Source organism: Mesocricetus auratus, unplaced genomic scaffold (assembly GCF_017639785.1).
Source record: "Mesocricetus auratus isolate SY011 unplaced genomic scaffold, BCM_Maur_2.0 Super-Scaffold_100009, whole genome shotgun sequence".
Lineage (NCBI taxonomy): Eukaryota > Metazoa > Chordata > Mammalia > Rodentia > Cricetidae > Mesocricetus > Mesocricetus auratus.
The window spans coordinates 68,225,137-68,246,550 of record NW_024429193.1 but is presented as its reverse complement, the minus strand read 5'-3'; the positions used below and the strand labels follow the sequence as shown (position 1 = coordinate 68,246,550).

Here is a 21,414-nt window from a genome sequence, read left to right as displayed (position 1 = left end):
GAAGGAGCACATGGTGCACCCAAAGGGACAGCCACCACCCAACCCGACATGAGTCCTCTCAGACATGCAGGGCTGATCCGAGTGCGAGCATTGGGAGCAGGAGACTCAACCGATGCTGCTGTCCTTTCTTCAGACCCCTGTTGACACGCAACCCACCATACTCCAAGGCCTCTCCACAGGGTCACATTCTCTGCTCTGCTCCCCGTTCCCCCCTGAGCAGTGACCCAGGAAAGCAAAGGCTTTCTCTACCTCCACGGGGCTCACCAGTCTCAGGGAAGGTGATGCAGAGAAAAGGTCCCCAAGCTGCCCCAGGCTTCCCTAAGCCACAGCATTCCCAGACACAGAGCCCTTTATCCCTGAAAGGGAGCAGCCAGGCAGAAAGACAAAGGCCATATCTGATTCCAACAGGGTGAAGACCACAAGCTGGGGTAGGGAAGCTTGCAGAAGGGGCCAAGAAAGGGGCTGGGGTGAACTGGAGAAGGAAAGGGGAGGGGCTGGCGTCAGCACTTCTACTTTTCTCCCTCCGTGAGGAGGGCAGAAGAGAGATCTCACAATTCCCATTCCCAAGAAACTTTTCATGAAGGCTCTTTCCCCAGATACTCCAGCGTGGCTGTCACAGCCCAGTTACGTACACGACGTCTGATTCTTCCTCCCCCACCCTTAAGGCGTGCAGTCCTACGCAGGCAAAAGGCAAGAGTAACCAAGAAGGCAAAGGCCAAAGCAGGCTGCCTGCGTGTGTGTCCCCTGGCTGCCATCCACTCCCTCACCTACAGAGCAGGAAAACTGCACCACCTCCAGGTGATGAAGACTTCGGTGTGCGCAGGACACAGACAGCCTGGCCCTTAGTGGGGATTCAGTGGACAGTGCAGCAGTGTGAAGATACGGGGATTCCTCAGGTGGCTCCGATTCCACAATCTCACCTGGTCTCCTATCTCTCCTGCTTCACACGGGGAAGCCACAAGTCACAGAGTGAAGTTATGGAAAAGCTTGTGAGCCCGGGTGAAAGATTCTAAATATCCAATCTGCCTCCCGAAAAACCGGGAGGTGGGAGAAGGGTACAAAGGTCATCCCTACCAATTCCTGGACCCTCTTACCTTCAGGTCACCTGGCAACCTTGTTTGGTAGTTACCCCTAACTGAGTCGTTTTCCCCAGGGGAAGAGCCACTGGTCACTGTCACGAGGTCCTGGTGGTCTGGACTGCCCTCCACTCCCAGGGTTGTGAGAGGTTGTCTTGGCCCTCTTCTGCCCTCGCCCTATGCTTTTCTTAACATCGCACGCTGGCTGTGTGGGGACACTACCGTTCCAGCAAACCTGGGCGTCTGTGTGTCTTTAAATGAATGCAAGCTGGAGCCAGGACCCAGCAGCCTCCGAAGGCCCTGGTCCCTTTGCCTATGGTTCTCACTTCTTACCCTTGTTAGGAGGTTGGCTTGTGTGTTCCACTGTCGGGCCACTTTATGTCTGTCCCTGTCCCCAGATGCAGCGTGACAGCCCAGTTCCTCCTCTACTCCATTCGTAAAGGTTGGACCCACAAACCAGCTGGCAGAAGGGCCTCGTAAACTTGGTTAAGGGAGCGAGAGTGAGTGAACGAATGAATGACCTTGAGTGTGACATCACTCCCCCAGCCCCGGGCAAGAGCAGGGGACTGTCCTGAGGGAAAGCAGGCCGGAGAGACCCAGTCCCATGTGCCCAGCAGGAGAGCCTCCTGAGCACTAACTGTCGCCTTGCTTGGAGCTCTGCTTTTAAGCACATGAACAGCCGTGAGGAGATGGCATGGTTGCCAAAAAAACAGAAACCAAACACATCAAAACAAACCAAAGGAAAAACCATAACAACACTACCCACAAGCGACAAATGCAGCTCTCTCTCAAGAGCAAGCCAGACTCGTTCCCTGCCTCTGGGACCTCCCTCAGAGCTCAGTGCACTAAAACATGTAGCAACCCCCAGGCCATCCGGAAAGAATGCCCTGGAAGAGGTAATTCATATCTCACAGGGCCGGGCGGTTTTTACAGCTTAGGTTTTTACACATGTAAAAACGGAGCCAGGCGGAGAGGGGAACAAACGTGCTAAGCCAGAGGGTCTCCCCCAGGCAACAGCCTCAGGGGTCACGGGAGACCAGGGGGACAGCCCAGCTTGAAGACTGGACGCAGCAGCAAAGGGGGAAATTGAGCGCACTGCTACACCTGCCCTCGGTCCCTGTACCCTGTCCTAGGTTGCTGGGCTCCGACATGCCACCTCACCCCACCTAGACCTGCCACTCTCAAGTCTTCCGACCCCAGTCCCAAGCCATGGCTACAAGTGGGGGGACGAGGGGCAGGCAGGAGAGCAAACGGCACGTGACATGCATCCAGAAATCCCACCACTGGCAATTTGATCCAGAAAAGTAAACGAGAACAACGCTGCAGGGTCAGTAAAGGTAAAAGGATTTCCAAGCGTTTCCATTTTGCACTCTCACAGACAGTTACCAGGCAATCTAGATCCAGGCATTGTCAGCAAAGCCCAAGCTTTTATACTGCAAGGCCAGGCGGCCTGAGCTTGGGAGGGGAGGGGACACTTCAGCATTAGGGATGGTGGGACCACCTTGTCCCCACCCAGCATGTCTAGCACGCGTCCTGCAGGTGCCCCTGAATCAGGCTGCAGGGCTTACTCCCTCATGAAGCAACACTTTCTTTCTGCCGACAGTCCTGCTATTAAAAAGCAGCTCTCTATGAACAGTGGGATAATGCCTCTCCATTCATCTTAGAGAGATGCATTGGTGAACAAAACAAAAGTTCTTCTTGGTACTCACAGACAAGGGCCCATCTACTTAATGTTCTCTCCGCATGACCTAGGGTTTTTCCTCCTAGACCCATGCAGATGGACAGCAAGTCTGAGAAAAAGCTTCCTGAGAAAGTTTGTGGGCACAGAGCCACACCCTGATTCAGCTAGAACCACTACTGGTGGCTGGCATGGCAGCCTGCTCTGGATCTAGCTGACAGAGTAGAATTGGTTCCTGCTGAAGAAGAGGGTTCAAGTGGCAGGGGTCAACTGTAAGTCACTCGGGCTCTACTCTAGGCCCTGGGGAGAGATCTGGGGACAGAGACCAGGTGCCTAGAACACTAGAGCCAGCAGCTACCTGAGAGCCCCAAAGGGAAGCTACGTGACAGGAAGCACTGAGTGCCCACCAGAGGTAATGCTTCCTTCCCTGGAAGATGGCTACGTCTAACATTTAAGAAGAGAGATGAGACACGATGTCCGGCAGCAATGAGAACTACGGACACCTATTGCATAAATGTATACCAGGTTTTCGGCTATCTCAAGGACGTAGATCCACATCATGTTTACAAAGCCTGGAGAAGGCAGGGTGGCCAACCCCTTTCACAAATGGAGGGCCCCAGCTGGGCATGACGCCAGCACACGAGAAGACTGCTATGAGTTTGAGGCCAGCCCCATACTAGCAGCTGCTCTCTGAGGGTCACTGAGTGGGACAGACAGGCCCCAAGGCCAAGAGATGTGGGGGGGGGTCACCAAATTCGAGCTAAATCAGACCTTAGCAGCAGCCCCTCTGTAGTTTAAGGCAGATCTCCCAAGTGCCTCCGCCAGATAAAAGCCACAGCGCCCACGAGCTGGATGCCCTCACTCTATCTGGTGTCCTTTTCTACGGAGTCTTCCTCATACGGCTTGTTCTCCACCCCAAGTCGTCTCCTCGTCCCCTTTGAAACCAGGGGACAGGACTGCGCTCAGCTACTGGGATACCTCACTCACCTGCCAGCCACCTCCTTGCTTTAAAGCGGAAGGCCACCCCTCCACGGGTTGACCAAGGCGGTGCCAGTCTCTATCAATAGGGCCTTAAAGTGCCCATCAAGCCCTGCCTAGAAACTGTGCCTGAACCTGGACAACACAGCCGTCCCCAAACCCATGGACTCCCCTCCATGGAGCCTGTTATTTTCCTCCTTGTAGACCCTGTCTATCTGGAGGGCTCCCGGAACCCACCCTGTCTGTCCTGACTCACCTACCTCTCCACCATCCAGAAACACAGGACACCCAGCACAGTGCTTGCTGTTGGCTGAGCATCAAGCGTGTCTCTTGCACCAGACTGTAAGGGAGCCCTGTGTTCTTCAGCCCAGAGTAGCTCTGTAAACCTCTTAAACGGTCTACTCACTGAACTGTAGGAGCCATCCAAACAAGCTGCACTAGAAAATATGTCTAGAACAATGACTGACTGAATGAATGAATGAATGAGCAGTTTGAAATCCCTCACTTGGATCCTATGCTCCAAGGGGTTCCATTTACAGTGCGGTGTGTGTAATTCTTATTCTTTGACTTGTAAAGTCAAGACTCAATAGTCCTTTTACATTGAAACAAACACACACACACACACTATTAGGATCCTAGAGATTCCTTGATCCGACTGTCACTATAGGGAAGTTTCTCTCTCAGTATCTCAGCTGTTTGCATCAGGATTCGAGACTGGAAAACTTAGCACAAAAGTCTACCCCTGTGTAGTTCCATAGGATGCTTCAGTTTGTAAACGACTCTTTGAGGGGCAAGAACACATCTCTCCAGTTACCAGGAGATGAACAAGAGCTACATGGAGGCACAAGTCTGTAATCCCAGCGTTTCAGAGGCCGAGGCAGGAAGGGAACCTCAAACTCAAGGCCAGCCTGGGATTCACGGTGAGTTCTGGGATAAACTGGGCTACAGAATGAAACCCTATCTAAAAAAACAAACGAATAAAACAAGCCACCCAATCATCCAACTAGTGGGATTAGCCACATGGTGTCTATTTAGCAGTGACATGGTCCAGCAACTGCATCATGAAGATTATATGAAAGCCTAAGAGATCACGGTAAAAAGAGCCAAGCCAGAGGCCCAGGTTTGGATTTCAGATACACATTCATTTCTATAGACTTATCACTCATTCAGAAAATAGGGTCACTAATTCCTATTAACAGACCTCTGTGTGAATTAGCAAACCGTTCAACAGCAGATAGAAGATTCCACAGGGCCTGTTACAGAGAACAGAGAAGGAACTCATGACTCCATTCTCTTCCAATGAATTCTCTCCTTCTCCCTACCCAGCCACACCCACTTCAGTTCCATTGCACAGCAGGTTCTTATTTCAGAGCCAACTCCTTCCCTTCCCTGGTGGAGGGAAAATGTAGTCCATGGCAGGACTTTCTGTGCACAGGTGTGACAGGACTGTCTGGACTCTGCTGTGACACTGTGTGTGCACAGGTGTGTCAGGACTGTCTGGACTCTGCTGTGATACTGTGACAGGTGTGTCAGGACTGTGTGGACTCTGCTGTGACACTGTGTGTGCACAGGTGTATCAGGACTGTGTGGACTCTGCTGTGACACTGTGTGTGCACAGGTATGTCAGGACTGTCTGGACTCTGCTGTGACACTGTGTGTGACAGGTGTGTCAGGACTCTCTGGAATCTGCTGTGACACTGTGTGTGACAGGTGTGTCAGGACTGTGTGGACTCTGCTGTGACACTGTGTGTGTGACATGTGTGTCAGGACTGTCTGGACTCTGCTGTGACACTGTGACAGGTGTGTCAGGACTGTCTGGAATCTGCTGTGACACTGTGTGTGACAGGTGTGTCAGGACTGTGTGGACTCTGCTGTGACACTGTGTGTGTGACAGGTGTGTCAGGACTGTGTGGACTCTGCTGTGACACTGTGTGACAGGTGTGTCAGGACTGTGTGGACTCTGCTGTGACACTGTGTGTGTGACATGTGTGTCAGGACTGTCTGGACTCTGCTGTGACACTGTGTGTGCACAGGTGTGTCAGGACTGTGTGGACTCTGCTGTGACACTGTGTGTGCACAGGTGTGTCAGGACAGTCTGGACTCTGCTGTGACACTGTGTGTGACAGATGTGTCAGGACTGTGTGGACTCTGCTGTGACACTGTGTGACAGGTGTGTCAGGACTGTGTGGACTCTGCTGTGACACTGTGTGTGCACAGGTGTGTCAGGACTGTGTGGACTCTGCTGTGACACTGTGTGTGCACAGGTGTGTCAGGACAGTCTGGACTCTGCTGTGACACTGTGTGTGACAGGTGTGTCAGGACTGTGTGGACTCTGCTGTGACACTGTGTGACAGGTGTGTCAGGACAGTCTGGACTCTGCTGTGACACTGTGTGTGTGCACAGGTGTGTCAGGACAGTCTGGACTCTGCTGTGACACTGTGTGTGCACAGGTGTGTCAGGACTGTGTGGACTCTGCTGTGACACTGTGTGTGTGACATGTGTGTCAGGACTGTCTGGACTCTGCTGTGACACTGTGTGTGTGACATGTGTGTCAGGACAGTCTGGACTCTGCTGTGACACTGTGTGTGCACAGGTGTGTCAGGACTGTGTGGACTCTGCTGTGACACTGTGTGTGTGACATGTGTGTCAGAACAGTCTGGACTCTGCTGTGACACTGTGTGTGACAGATGTGTCAGGACTGTCTGGACTCTGCTGTGACACTGTGTGTGACAGGTGTGTCAGGACAGTCTGGACTCTGCTGTGACACTGTGACAGGTGTGTCAGGACTCTCTGGAATCTGCTGTGACACTATGTGTGACAGGTGTGTCAGGACTGTGTGGACTCTGCTGTGACACTGTGTGTGCACAGGTGTGTCAGGACAGTCTGGACTCTGCTGTGACACTGTGTGTGACAGGTGTGTCAGGACTGTGTGGACTCTGCTGTGACACTGTGTGTGTGACATGTGTGTCAGGACTGTCTGACTCTGCTGTGACACTGTGTGTGCACAGGTGTGTCAGGACTGTGTGGACTCTGCTGTGACACTGTGTGTGTGACATGTGTGTCAGGACTGTGTGGACTCTGCTGTGACACTGTGTGTGTGACATGTGTGTCAGGACTGTCTGGACTCTGCTGTGACACTGTGTGTGCACAGGTGTGTCAGGACTGTCTGGACTCTGCTGTGACACTGTGTGACAGGTGTGTCAGGACTGTGTGGACTCTGCTGTGACACTGTGTGTGCACAGGTGTGTCAGGACAGTCTGGACTCTGCTGTGACTCTGTGTGTGCACAGGTGTGTCAGGACAGTCTGGACTCTGCTGTGACACTGTGTGTGCACAGGTTTGTCAGGACTGTGTGGACTCTGCTGTGACACTGTGTGTGCACAGGTATGTCAGGACTGTCTGGACTCTGCTGTGATACTGTGACAGGTGTGTCAGGACTGTGTGGACTCTGCTGTGACACTGTGTGTGCACAGGTATGTCAGGACTGTCTGGACTCTGCTGTGATACTGTGACAGGTGTGTCAGGACTGTGTGGACTCTGCTGTGACACTGTGTGTGTGACATGTGTGTCAGGAAAGTCTGGACTCTGCTGTGACACTGTGTGTGCACAGGTGTGTCAGGACAGTCTGGACTTTGCTGTGACACTGTGTGTGCACAGGTGTGTCAGGACAGTCTGGACTCTGCTGTGACACTGTGTGTGACAGGTGTGTCAGGACTGTCTGGACTCTGCTGTGACACTGTGTGTGTGACATGTGTGTCAGGACAGTCTGGACTCTGCTGTGACACTGTGTGTGCACAGGTGTGTCAGGACAGTCTGGACTCTGCTGTGACACTGTGTGTGACAGGTGTGTCAGGACTGTGTGGACTCTGCTGTGACACTGTGTGTGACAGGTGTGTCAGGACTGTGTGGACTCTGCTGTGACACTGTGTGTGACAGGTGTGTCAGGACTGTCTGGACTCTGCTGTGACACTGTGTGTGTGACATGTGTGTCAGGACAGTCTGGACTCTGCTGTGACACTGTGTGTGTGACATGTGTGTCAGGACAGTCTGGACTCTGCTGTGACACTGTGTGACAGGTGTGTCAGGACTGTGTGGACTCTGCTGTGACACTGTGTGTGCACAGGTGTGTCAGGACAGTCTGGACTCTGCTGTGACACTGTGTGACAGGTGTGTCAGGACAGTCTGGACTCTGCTGTGACACTGTGTGTGTGACAGGTGTGTCAGGACTGTCTGGACTCTGCTGTGACACTGTGTGTGTGACATGTATGTCAGGACAGTCTGGACTCTGCTGTGACACTGTGTGTGTGACATGTGTGTCAGGACAGTCTGGACTCTGCTGTGACACTGTGACAGGTGTGTCAGGACTCTCTGGAATCTGCTGTGACACTGACAGGTGTGTCAGGACAGTCTGGACTCTGCTGTGACACTGTGTGACAGGTGTGTCAGGACTGTGTGGACTCTGCTGTGACACTGTGTGTGCACAGGTGTGTCAGGACTGTGTGGACTCTGCTGTGACACTGTGTGTGCACAGGTGTGTCAGGACAGTCTGGACTCTGCTGTGACACTGTGTGTGACAGGTGTGTCAGGACTGTGTGGACTCTGCTGTGACACTGTGTGACAGGTGTGTCAGGACAGTCTGGACTCTGCTGTGACACTGTGTGTGTGCACAGGTGTGTCTGGACAGTCTGGACTCTGCTGTGACACTGTGTGTGCACAGGTGTGTCAGGACTGTGTGGACTCTGCTGTGACACTGTGTGTGTGACATGTGTGTCAGGACTGTCTGGACTCTGCTGTGACACTGTGTGTGTGACATGTGTGTCAGGACAGTCTGGACTCTGCTGTGACACTGTGTGTGCACAGGTGTGTCAGGACTGTGTGGACTCTGCTGTGACACTGTGTGTGTGACATGTGTGTCAGAACAGTCTGGACTCTGCTGTGACACTGTGTGTGACAGATGTGTCAGGACTGTCTGGACTCTGCTGTGACACTGTGTGTGACAGGTGTGTCAGGACAGTCTGGACTCTGCTGTGACACTGTGACAGGTGTGTCAGGACTCTCTGGAATCTGCTGTGACACTGTGTGACAGGTGTGTCAGGACAGTCTGGACTCTGCTGTGACACTGTGTGTGTGACAGGTGTGTCAGGACTGTCTGGACTCTGCTGTGACACTGTGTGTGTGACATGTATGTCAGGACAGTCTGGACTCTGCTGTGACACTGTGTGTGTGACATGTGTGTCAGGACAGTCTGGACTCTGCTGTGACACTGTGACAGGTGTGTCAGGACTCTCTGGAATCTGCTGTGACACTGACAGGTGTGTCAGGACAGTCTGGACTCTGCAGTGACATTGTGTGTGTGACATGTGTGTCAGGACAGTCTGGACTCTGCTGTGACACTGTGTGTGTGCACAGGTGTGTCAGGACAGTCTGGACTCTGCTGTGACACTGTGTGTGTGACATGTGTGTCAGGACAGTCTGGACTCTGCTGTGACACTGTGTGTGACAGGTGTGTCAGGACTGTGTGGACTCTGCTGTGACACTGTGTGTGACAGGTGTGTCAGGACAGTCTGGACTCTGCTGTGACACTGTGTGTGTGACAGGTGTGTCAGGACTGTGTGGACTCTGCTGTGACACTGTGTGTGTGACATGTGTGTCAGGACTGTGTGGACTCTGCTGTGACACTGTGTGTGTGACATGTGTGTCAGGACAGTCTGGACTCTGCTGTGACACTGTGACAGGTGTGTCAGGACTGTCTGGAATCTGCTGTGACACTGTGTGTGACAGGTGTGTCAGGACTGTGTGGACTCTGCTGTGACACTGTATGTGTGACATGTGTGTCAGGACAGTCTGGACTCTGCTGTGACACTGTGTGTGTGCACAGGTGTGTCAGGACAGTCTGGACTCTGCTGTGACACTGTGTGTGTGACATGTGTGTCAGGACAGTCTGGACTCTGCTGTGACACTGTGTGTGTGACAGGTGTGTCAGGACAGTCTGGACTCTGCTGTGACACTGTGACAGGTGTGTCAGGACTGTCTGGAATCTGCTGTGACACTGTGTGTGACAGGTGTGTCAGGACTGTGTGGACTCTGCTGTGACACTGTGTGTGCACAGATGTGTCAGGACAGTCTGGACTCTGCTGTGACACTGTGTGTGTGACATGTGTGTCAGGACAGTCTGGACTCTGCTGTGACACTGTGTGTGTGACATGTGTGTCAGGACAGTCTGGACTCTGCTGTGACACTGTGTGACAGGTGTGTCAGGACTGTCTGGACTCTGCTGTGACACTGTGACAGGTGTGTCAGGACTCTCTGGAATCTGCTGTGACACTGTGTGTGACAGGTTTGTCAGGACTGTGTGGACTCTGCTGTGACACTGTGTGTGTGACAGGTATGTCAGGACTGTCTGGACTCTGCTGTGACACTGTGTGACAGGTGTGTCAGGACTGTCTGACGTCCCTCTCTCCGAGCGCATAGCCTCAGGCTAATCCAAGTGGACTGTTCTCACCTGGTTTCTTCTAAAAGAAAACAGAAACTGGGTAATGGTAAGTAACTGACCCATTAGCAGGATGCGTAAGAGTGGCCTATACAGGTGACAAAGGAAGAGAGCTGCTAAAATTTACAGTGAAGTTTTAAGGGTCTAAGACCAGACACAACCCAGGAAGTAAATAAAGGAAGGAAATAGGCAAAAGCAATTTTTTGAAAGGCAGAAATAAATAAAAGTACATACATACACACCATGTACATGCACCACACACACACACACTCAGTCACACATACCACACACACATAAACAACACACACACATTCACATATCCCACACTCACATATACCACAGTACACACACTTACACACACTCATATATACCACACCTCACATAAACAAACACCATACATACAGCACACACACATACACACACAAACATCAAGCACTCACATATACTCTCATATACCATACACACATATATACTGCACAAACATATTACACATACCACACACAAACATCACACACACTCACATATACCACACACACATATATACTGCACAAACATACTACACATACCACACACACACAAAGCACACACACACACACACACACCATGCAATTTAAGTGTTGGTTTTCTTTCTCCAGCATGCCTTGACCCCCCTCCCTATGGAGGCCAGAAGAAGCCATAGGATTCCCTGGATCTGAAGTTAAAGGTGGCTGTGAACCACCATGTGGTGCTGGGAATTGAACCTGGGTCCTGTGGAAGAGCAGCCAGTGCTCTTAACCACTGAGCTATCTCTCCAGCCCGCTTTGATTATTCTTTTTTTAAATGAAAGAAAAAGAATTCCTTTATATGTGGTGGGATGGGAAACAAGTGTTTCTAGCATCTCTGGATAGGCTCAGACCCATAAGCATGTCTGCTTTACCTGCCTGTGGTGTCACCCACAAAGACCTCCAGTCCTTCAGCACCAAATGAACAGAAACAGCAAGAAATAGCAATTGCTTACATTGATGAACAGCTAAGCACTCACAAAACACTTCCACATCCATTTTCATTTTGAGCCATGAAATCTCAGCCCTAAGCAGCTGAATCTCAGAGACGCTCAATCAATTCCCTGAGTTCTCACTGCTGGTCAGAGACCATAAGGCAGAGCCCACATCCGATTCCTCCCAGTAGTCTGAGCCTGAAACGGCCCCAGTGGCCCGTGTGCTGAAAGTGTGCTTCCTAGTTTGTAGGGCTATTGAGAAAGTGCTGTCACCCGAGGAGATGGGACCTACTGGACGACGGCCGGGTTACTGAGACTCTGGGTTCTCCTCTTCAGCTGTATTTGCTTCCCAAGCCCCATGACATGAGGAGCTCCCTCTGCTGTGTGCTCCCGCTAGGACAGACGGCCTTGACACAAGCCCACAAGAATAGAGCCAACCGATGCAGGACTGGATCCTCAAACTTCCTGTCTTATGGCCACGGGCATTTTGTTACAGCGATGGAAAATCAGCACTACGGCTGCCCATTCTCTCCCTGTCACATCACAGAGGGCAGTGAAAGAGATACCAGAGAGACCAGAGAATGGCTTTCCTGTTGGGGGCGCTGCTCACCACCCGATTATAAACTTCTGGAAAATGAAGAGTTCAGTGTCTGGATGGGAGGACCCTGGTTCAATTCCTAGCACCCAAAAGGCTGCTCACAGCTGCCTGTAAGTCCGGTTCTGGACTTCTGTGCCCTCTTCTCACCTCCTTGGACAGCAGGCAGGGGCATCGTGCACGCATATACATGCAAGTAAAACACTCGCACGCATAGGATAAAACAATTTTTTAAGGTAGAGTGGAGGTGTGAATGGTGAGTCTGTAGGAAACAGAGGCAGCCGAGACTTCAGCTCAGTACAATACTTGGCTAGGATGCACGAGGTCCTAGCTTCAACCTCCAACACTGAAGGTCAAAACAAACAAACAAGGAATAACGAAAATGTTCATCTGCCTCTGAGCAAGAACCCAGTGGTGTGTAGCCAAGGGCTGACTAGAGAAAAGCCTGCAGTGGCCGAGCTCGAGAGAAGGAGCGGACAGCTTCTGGTGGGCTGGTAATAAGAAAGGGCCACAGAAATGGGCTTCTAGGAGTGGGCACAGCAGATAACAGCGCCCGGGAGCTCCTGCCTGGCCTGGAACCGCAGGCTGCCCCTTCAAAGACAAGGAGGTGGGGGCTAGAGAGATGGCTCGGTAAGTACTTGCTACTCTTGCAGGGGACTGCAGTTCAGTCCCTAGAGCCCACGTGAGAGAGCGGCTTCCGCTCCATGGGTCCAACACCCTCTTCTGGCATCCTCCAGCAACCGCAGTCAAACACGCACATACACACACATAGTTTGTGTGTGTGCTAGTAAACAAAATCTTTATATAAATTAATTAATGACATAAATAAGTCTTTACCAAAAAAAAAAAAAAAAGAAAGAAGTGCTGCTTCATGCATTTATTCAAACTCTGCTCTGTGCCAGATAGAGGCACATATACCCTTCCCTGGCACAAACCTGGTGGCCCAACTCATCACCGTCCCTCTGCATCTCTTGCCCCTAACTGGCCCCCCTTATCAGAGCGACAAGAATCCTTGTTCCAACTTCTCCACAGTTCTCAACAGACCTATTCTCCCAATTACATACCTAATACTTAATTTTTGTCCTATCTTATGTTCATGTGTTTGGCATACGTGTGTATGGAATATATTATATGTGGCATATGTGGAGTTCATATGTGGTGAATATGTGGTGTATATGACATGTTCATAATGTGTGTGTTGGTGAAGTCTTGCTTATATGTAGGCCAGGCTGGCCTTGAACTCATGCAATCTTCCCGGCTCAGCCAACAATGTTAAGATTACAGGTATATGCCAACATACCTGGCTCATTTGTACATTTATGAGGACTTTTCCATTTAGATTTTTAATTTTTCACATTTATTTATTTGCTCATTGTGCATGTGTGCAAACGTGTGCACATGTGAATAGAAGCCCACTTTTGAGGAAACTCAGGTTATCAGGCCTTTGCCTGTGAGCCATCACACTGGCCCATCTCCTTCATAATTCACTGCTTTTGCGTTCAATGCACAAGGGATGACCAGCATCACAAGTCCACGGAGATCCAGAAGTCACCCAGCCATTCAGATTGTACAGGTTCCCCTCCCTGCCACACACGAGCAAGCTACACTCCATTTTCTGGTGAGAAAACTAGGGCCACAAGGAAAGGCCATGGTAGGGTGTGACTGCATTTGGTGGCTTTTGATTGGCATATCCACCCTGAGCACAACAAGGCGCCCAGGAAGCACTACTGGTAAATCCAGACCAACTTCAGTTACGAAAACTGAATCCAGACCCTCAAGGCGTCAAGGCCATTTGTGGGTGTGCATGCGTGCGGTGGAAAGGGGATTGGATACAGGGAAGGAAGCAGGAAGGCAAAGAAAGTGAGAGAATAAAGCTATCTGCCTGAAAACTGGTGCTGGAAACAGAGGGAAGACATCCCACCACCTGTTTCCCGTTACAGCCTTCGATTCCCTTCTCATCCGGGGGACCTGAAGCACAGAGCTGGCTTGCTGATTGATTTAGGTTTAATTCATTTGTGTAATATCCCTGTTCAGAGCAATGTCTAATTAACACTTTTGTTGGGGGGAATAAAACCTCCCATATCCATTAATGAATGGGGGAAGGGAGCAGAAGCTTTCCCAGGCAACAACCTAGCGTCTACAGGGCTGTTTGCTGGCTCTATCTTAGAGATGTCTTAATGAGACATGTCTTCATAATGGGATTATTGCTCCCTTTGGGCTGAAAGAAGCACACGGGGCTGAGATCAGCTAGGGGAATGGATAGTCAATCCTACATGAGTCAGCACTCACACCCAAGGCTGGGGACCTTGATTCTGGAAGCCTAATCCAGGGAAGGGTACGCAGTAACAAGGCACTTTCTGAGCTGCAGAATAATCAATCCACTTCTTTCTGGATTCCTCGGCCTCCCCAGGATTCTCAGAGAGAAATAATATCACAGATTTGTTTATGAGTACACGATTTGGAACAGGACGCTTTATGCATGTTAGCTCACCAGTCCCTGGGAGCAAAGAATCCCAACACTATCTAATAGGCAAAGACTGAGAGAAACGGAGGAACTCACCCAAAGTCACAGAGATAAGATAAGCAATGGCTAAGTGTGGAGCCCACATCTTCTGATTCAGAAACCTGGGCTTCTCAGGGAGCAGGCTTGATTGGCAGCTCATCAGACATGTGCTATTGCTCTCCAGAGGCATTCCTACAGCCCTGCTGGGGATGAATGCAAAGAAGGCATTACAGTGTGAACTTCAGTGATAGAGGACTCAGATCTAAAATCCTCATAAAATGTAAAATCATCTAAGTTAGAGTCTATAACCAAAAACAAAACAACAAAAACCAAAGAACTTAGATGGTGGTGGCCCCACACCTTTAATTCCAGCACTTGGGAAGCAGAGAGGCAGGCAGATCTCTGTGAGTTCAGGACCAGCCTGGTCTACAAAGCTAGTTTCAGGACAGGCTCCAAAGCTACAGAGAAACCCTGTCTCAGGAGGGGGAAAAGGAGTCTAGGACTAGAGAGATGGCCCAGAGGCTAAGAGTACATACTGCTCTTACAGAGGACCTGAGTTCAATTCACGTCAGGCAGCTCACAGCCGCCTGTAACTCCAGTTGCAGGACATTTGGTGCCTTCTTTTAACCTTTGCAGGGACCTGCATTCACATGTACATGTCTACACACAGATACACACAAGTACACATCGTTTTTAAAAATACACCGTAAGATAGTATGGTTATAAATTATATAATTTTAAAATCATAGTAAGAGTTAAAGCGAGGGCGGGGAGTGGTCCATAGCACTCCAAGGGTTGTCAAAGGAGCCTATGGCCCCACTGCAGAATTCAGCAATGCGGAGCTCATCCCTGACCACACTTTCTCCTGTGGGTTCCAACCTCAGTTCATCTGAGTGACCTCTGGTGACCTCTTTACCCCGCTCAGGCTTCTATTTTTAATGCCTGAAAAAGAAGACTCATAAACCATGCTTTGCCCAACACATGAGGATTTGTTGAGGTCCAATATGCATAAAGGATAAGAAATAGAGGCCAAAAGACGACACTGAAAAGGAACTTTTTTCACAGCTCATCATTCTAAAATGTTTGTACCCAAATGTATTAGCTCCTGAAAATATAAATTAAAATTTCACAAGAACACTTTAACCCTCAGGTTACACATTTTACACATATAATCTCACTCAATCCTCTGGGCAGCCTGTGTGGTAGAGATAAATTTCCCAATTGCATACAAGGCAACTGAGGTTCAGCAAGCTCCCAGATAAGCCAGCCAGTGTCAGGTATGTGGCTGAATATTCGATGGTAGGATTAAAATTCTTATCTGTTTTCAGAGCTGTAATCTCATACTTCCATATATTAATTGTAGATGCTTATTCTACCTTAAAAGCTCAGTGTTAACAGATGAAAATGGTATACGTTGAAGAATAAATTTCACTATATTGCTACTGGGGGCAGGGGCAGGTCTGAAACTTTCCCCATTATTATCTAAACATAGGAATCCCGGAACTATTGGCCTTATGACCCATTCAACTGTCCACTTGCTGCCCAAAGAAAATTGTTTTTAAAATATATATATACACATACATACACACACACATATACACACACACTTAAATACGCATTTATGTGTGTACACACTTGGGGAGGATGGTGGCAGCTTTTTTTAAAAGAGGGAGAGAGAATTAGAATGGCTATTGAAAATGTCCTGTGGGGCTGGAGAAGTGGCTCAGTTGTTAAGGACACTTCCGGTGGTGCTGAGTTCAATTCCCAGCAAACCACATGGTGGCTCACAACCATCTGTAGTGGGATCTGATGCCCTCTGCTGGTATAAGGGAAGACAGATCACTCATGTACATTAAATAAATAGATAAATATTCAAAAAGAAAAAGAAAATGTGGTCCTGTGGTCTGGCAGTATGGAGACACACCCAGGCAACTTGGCTCACACCGTCATGAACATATGGTAGATTCTTCCTTTAATTCTGCTGCCTACTGCCTTATCCAGCCAATCCATGCCAATGCCTCTGGCTTGGACTAGCGTCCAAGGAGGGCAAGGGTGGGCAATATATATCTCTTCACATGTTCACATAAAGGCTTGCGCTAATAACCACCAAGATAAAGATCATTTATTTTAACTTAAATGGAAGCAAAACCTCTGGGCAGGACAAGTTTCACCACACAGTGCCATACGGTAGAACACACACGAATGCTGGCCTCTCTGTCATGAGTTTACCTACTAGAAAATGGAGATGATATCTACTCATGGAATTGTAGTGAAAATTAAACACAGAACTGCGAACTCCTTACTGAAGGGAAATTCATTATATATCAATTACCTTTTTAAAGAGAGAGAGAGAGAGAAAGCACTAAGGATACATATTACTGTTACAGTACTTGCCTAGCATGCACAAGCCCTTGGGTTTGATATCCAGCCCAAAAAAAAAAAAAAAGAAAAAAAAGAGGAAAATAGATTTTAAAAAATCATAAGTGATCAAACCGCTATGATGCTGTAGTCCCGCTATGATGCTGTAGTCCCGCTATGATGCTGTAGTCCCGCTATGATGCTGTAGTCCCGCTATGATGCTGTAGTCCCGCTATGATGCTGTAGTCCCGCTATGATGCTGTAGTCCCAAAACCTCCAAGGGGAAAAATGCCTCCTGGGCTCTGTATCCCCAGCATCAGAACGTGCTTTGCTCAGCATGGTCACCGTGCCGAAGCCTGGTGCATCAAGGAGTGGGAGGAACACCCTGGAGAGAGTCCTAACGCTTGCTGCACCCAGCTTTGGGAACGACTCAAGACGAGAGGAATTCGCCCAAGTTCTAAATTCCATTGAGTTGGCACCAGCTCATCTCCTGCCGTCCTGGAAGGGGCAACGCACACAGCTCCACACACGCCACTGCCACCCAGCGTTAGGTAGGCTGAAATAACAGGCTAGTGAGAGCAAATTACCATGCAGTTCACTCTGAGGACCCAGGGGAGCACGAGACAGACCTTGAGTGGGCAGACAAGGCCAACCAAGTCACGGCTTGGCTAGGGTAAGATTTATAAGCTGGTTTTATAGGAGGTGAAGGTCAGGGGTCAGTGACGGAGCAAGCAGAGCAGTCCGCCAGCAATGTTACACGCCTGGTGGCGGAAGTGAGCAGGCCCCGCCTTGGGGACTCGGGAATAGATAGGTGGGGTGGCAGTAACAGAAACAGCATTAGCTCTCCTGAGAATGCGCAGGGGAGATTGGAGTGCTGGTCTTTTCTGAAGTTTCTAGACTACTCCCCCAACCCTATCTATCCCAAAGACTGAAATCCTGTTTGTTAACTCACCCTGAAGGTGAAGCCTCCTCCAGACATTCTAATAGGACCTGATTTCTGCTGCTCAGAGCCTCCTAGTCATGCTACCCACATGCTAATACAGCATCTCCCGCCTTGCTCTGTGAGGACCCACTAAGCACCAAGGTACCGGCCGGTCCTGCTCCTCAACAACTGTATACTTTCTGAGACACAAACAAACCAACCAACCACCAGCCAGTACGATTCTAAATCCACTGTTCTGTCACATCCTATCTGTGACTTTGGATAAGGGGCTTAACTTCTCCGTGTATGTTAGATACTACTCGTGTAAAATAAGGGGGCTAATTAAAAAATCTCCTAAAATCACTGTGAAGCTGAGTGTATTAACATCACTTAGGTAGGCACCAGGGCACGGTTAGTGCATGAGGTAAACAGCATGCAGACATTTACTCCAGCCCCAGCAGGTGGTTATAATCAAGTTGATCTGACTTGAAAACTCACGGTCAGCCCACTTCCCATCTCAAAGTATGCTGTCTTCCGTCTCTGACAAACCTGCATTGGATGGTAAATCCCTTATGGAACAGTAGCTCCAAACCACCTTTCTGTACTCCATGGACCTCAATGGCATCAGCCAGAGAGCTCAGAATCAGAACAGGGGGAAGGAATGCTTCCATGCTTCCATTGTCCTGCCTATAGGCTGTGTGCGGAGCGCCAGTGCGGACACTGAGAAGAGGAACATCACAGAAGCTCTGGAGAAGAAAGCCCTGATTGCGGCCACTTCCGCTCGCCTGTTTCTCACATGGCTTCTAGCCTCCTTAGGACTACCCACGATTCACCTGAGAAAACGCTAGGGCTCCAAGTTCCAAGCAAATTAGTGTACCATTCTGTCATAGTAGCCAGGGTAAGTGCCAGTCTGCTTCCAGAGAGTCCTGGGAGTCACCCTGCCATCGCTGTTAGCCACAGACCCCGGCTGCCGCTCGCGCTCCTGGGGCAGCCCGAGCTAGCTCCACTGCGGCAAGCTCGTTCCACGCCCCGTTTCTCAGCCCCACCTAACTCTCCTTCGTTGGTGTATTCTCATTCTCTTTTCCATTTTCTTACTGTTTCCTCCCTTCCTGCCCTTACCCACACACCCACTTTCTTCCATGTTTGTACCCAGTTCTGTCTTGGTGAGAGAGCTTGGAAAAGCCCCAGGAGGTCAAGGCTAGCATTAGTGTAGCCTAAGTGCCACTTGCTAGCACGGAACAGGAAGCCCAGTGACAGTTTAAAGTTTGTGGCTCAGGGCTAAGGAGAAGCCCAGCAAGGATGCTGTTTCCACTCAGAGGCAGCAGCACAGGCTTTGTGTAGTCATCAGAGGCCAGCTTGGTGACAGGTGCCTGCCAGCCACACCTAGGCTGCCACATCTGTTGTTAAGGAAGTCTAAAGAGAGGACCTTGTTGGGATGGCTTCTTCCTATTAGTGCAAGAAATTTCAACTTCTGAGCTTAGCTATGCTACCTCCAGCTTGAATCCTGAGGCCAGGGGAGCTGAAGGGAGGGAGCTTGCCATAGGGAGAGCATCTGAACTTTCCTGCCTCCTTCAGTTCTTCTCTAGAAACTTCCACTCTCATGTATGGTTTTCTTTTTTTGTTTGTTTTGTTTTTGTTTTGGCGGGGGACAGGGTTTCTCTGTGTGACAGCTCTCAGCTCCCTTTGTAGACCAGCCTGGCCTCAAACTCACAGAGATCCACCTGCCTCTGCCTCGTGAGGGCTGGGATTAAAGGCGTGCGCCACCACCGCCTTGCTTTCACATATGGTTTTCTATAGCTGGATCTGAAGACCTTGCTACAGTCACCTCAGGGGCTCCAACATCACTTATTCACAATGCTGGTTCCAGGCTCTTGTTTCGGTTCTCTCCCTCCTTTTACTTCCAAGTTCCTTTTCCCTGGGATGGTGTTAAAGGGAGGGGTATATCTTTCCTAGAAGTATAACTTGAGCATCTCTTTTTCCACCTTCTGAAATTGCATTCCTTTGAAGAAGCCTTCCAATTGATCTTATCCTAAATATGGAAGTTACCTAAGGAAATACACTATCACTAATTAATTATCTAATTGCATCTTTATCTGCACGTAAGACCCTGAGTACCAGAGTGGTTGTATATTTTACTCAGTCCATGTGGTAGTTTGAAAGAAATGACCCCCATAGACTCATCTATCTGAATAATAGGTTCTTAACTGATGGAACTGTTTGGGAAGGATTAGGAGGTGTGGCCTTTTTGAAGGAGGTGTGTCACTGGGGGTGGGCTTTGAGGTTTCAAAATACTCATGCTGTTCCCAGTGTTCCCCCTCCGCCTCCTACTTGGGGATCAAGATGTGGGCTCTCAGCTGCTGCTCCAGCCATCTGTGTCTTTGCCTTCATTCCTCCATCACAGACTCTCTGGAAACCCAGTCAAACACGTTCTTTCATGAGCAGCCGTGGTCACGGTGTTTTGTCACAGCAATGGAAGAGTAACTAACACAGTCCACAGGGAGTATCTATTGCCAATGGGAGAAGGCAAGCAAGTCTCCTGATTCTTCTGTTCTACTCTCTCTATCCTGCCAAGCTGTCTGCCAGCCAAAGAAGGGACAATTGATGGCCCCGTCTGATGGGCAACACATTCTCATTATTATGCCTCCTGTCCTCTGCCCTAAAGTGTCTTTCTACATACGCAATCTCTTTGCTGTATTTCATATGAATGATGTTGGTCTTAAAAACTCACTTAACCTTGAGCTCCTGGGAAGCCAGTAGGCATGTTGTACTCATCTGTTTCCTTAGCGCCTAACCATACCTGGCTCTCTATGGATGTCTGCCAGATCGGGAACAAAATGAAAACATATTGTGGGTATCTAAAACAACAGATTGGCGTTAACAGGAGGGCAAAGGAGGTTCTTTCTCAAAACAAAATGGCAAAGAATGGCACAACCCATGGAGCCAGCACTGTCCCGCACTGCCCGGCATCCCAAAGGACAGAAGGAATTGCTACGAGCCCAACTTGCGCTTTTGCCCTTTCCGAGATCAAAGGAGAACGGCATGGCCTTCCAAGCCAGGGACTTTGCAACTGGGTGGGACACTTCATGGCTGCAGGCCAAACCAAAAAGAACTTTAGAAGACACCTGGGAACCCTACCATTGAGTGAGCCCCACTGGCTCCTCCTGCCCCCCATTCCGGGCTAGATCCTTCCTCGCCTGACTCACCTTGAGCATATGTAGACCAGGGGTCCTGGGAAGGAGTAGGCTGGAAACCAGTTAGGTCCACACCACTTCAGCAGAAGCCCTACGGAAACCCTCACGCAAGGCAAAGGAGCGTAATGAATGCTGGGGATGGGTGGAGGCAGTGGCCCGGGAGAACCTGCCTGAACCTCGGCCCTCAGCCTCCCTTCCATCAAGCTACTGCACTGTCTCACCTCGTCTAAGATTGTAGGAGCACTTTAGTTTTTCTCAGGGCCTTCAATTTTGGCGGAAAGGGAAGATCTGGGGCAAGTCCTGACTTTTAGGAGGCAGCACATTTGCAGCAGGGATGCAGGGGCATGTTAAGGTCACTCCCCAATGCAGCTCCAAGAGCCAAAGGCAGTAGGTGGGGCTAGGAACATATCTCCGTAGGCAGAGTGCTTGTCTGATGTGTAAGATGCCCTGGGCTCCATTTCCAGTCCCACATAAACTGGGTGCTGGCACAAGCCTTTAATCCCAGCTCTTGAGAGACAGAGGCAGGACAGAAATTCAGGTTATCCTTGACTACATAATGAGTTTGAAGCCAAGGCTACATAAGAACCTAGGACACACACACACACACACACACACACCAAAACAAAACAGTGGGTAGCACTTAGCTAT

At 49.8% G+C, this 21,414-nt stretch overlaps 1 protein-coding gene across 5 annotated transcripts in view; it reads right to left on the bottom strand.

Moving 5' to 3' along the window:
• Window positions 1–21,414, bottom strand: part of Kirrel1 (kirre like nephrin family adhesion molecule 1) — a 97,942-nt gene that overhangs the window by 49,627 nt on the left and 26,901 nt on the right. For 3 of the 5 annotated variants that reach the window (XM_040752553.1, XM_040752551.1, XM_040752554.1), the window contains exon 2: window positions 14,353–14,498. The exons of 1 other annotated variant lie outside the window; for it this stretch is intronic. In XM_040752553.1, the coding sequence (XP_040608487.1) occupies window positions 14,353–14,485 (133 nt within the window). In that variant the 5' untranslated portion in view covers window positions 14,486–14,498. The remainder of the gene's footprint in view (window positions 1–14,352; window positions 14,499–21,414) is intronic. One more of the 5 variants, XM_040752552.1, reaches the window with a different exon arrangement.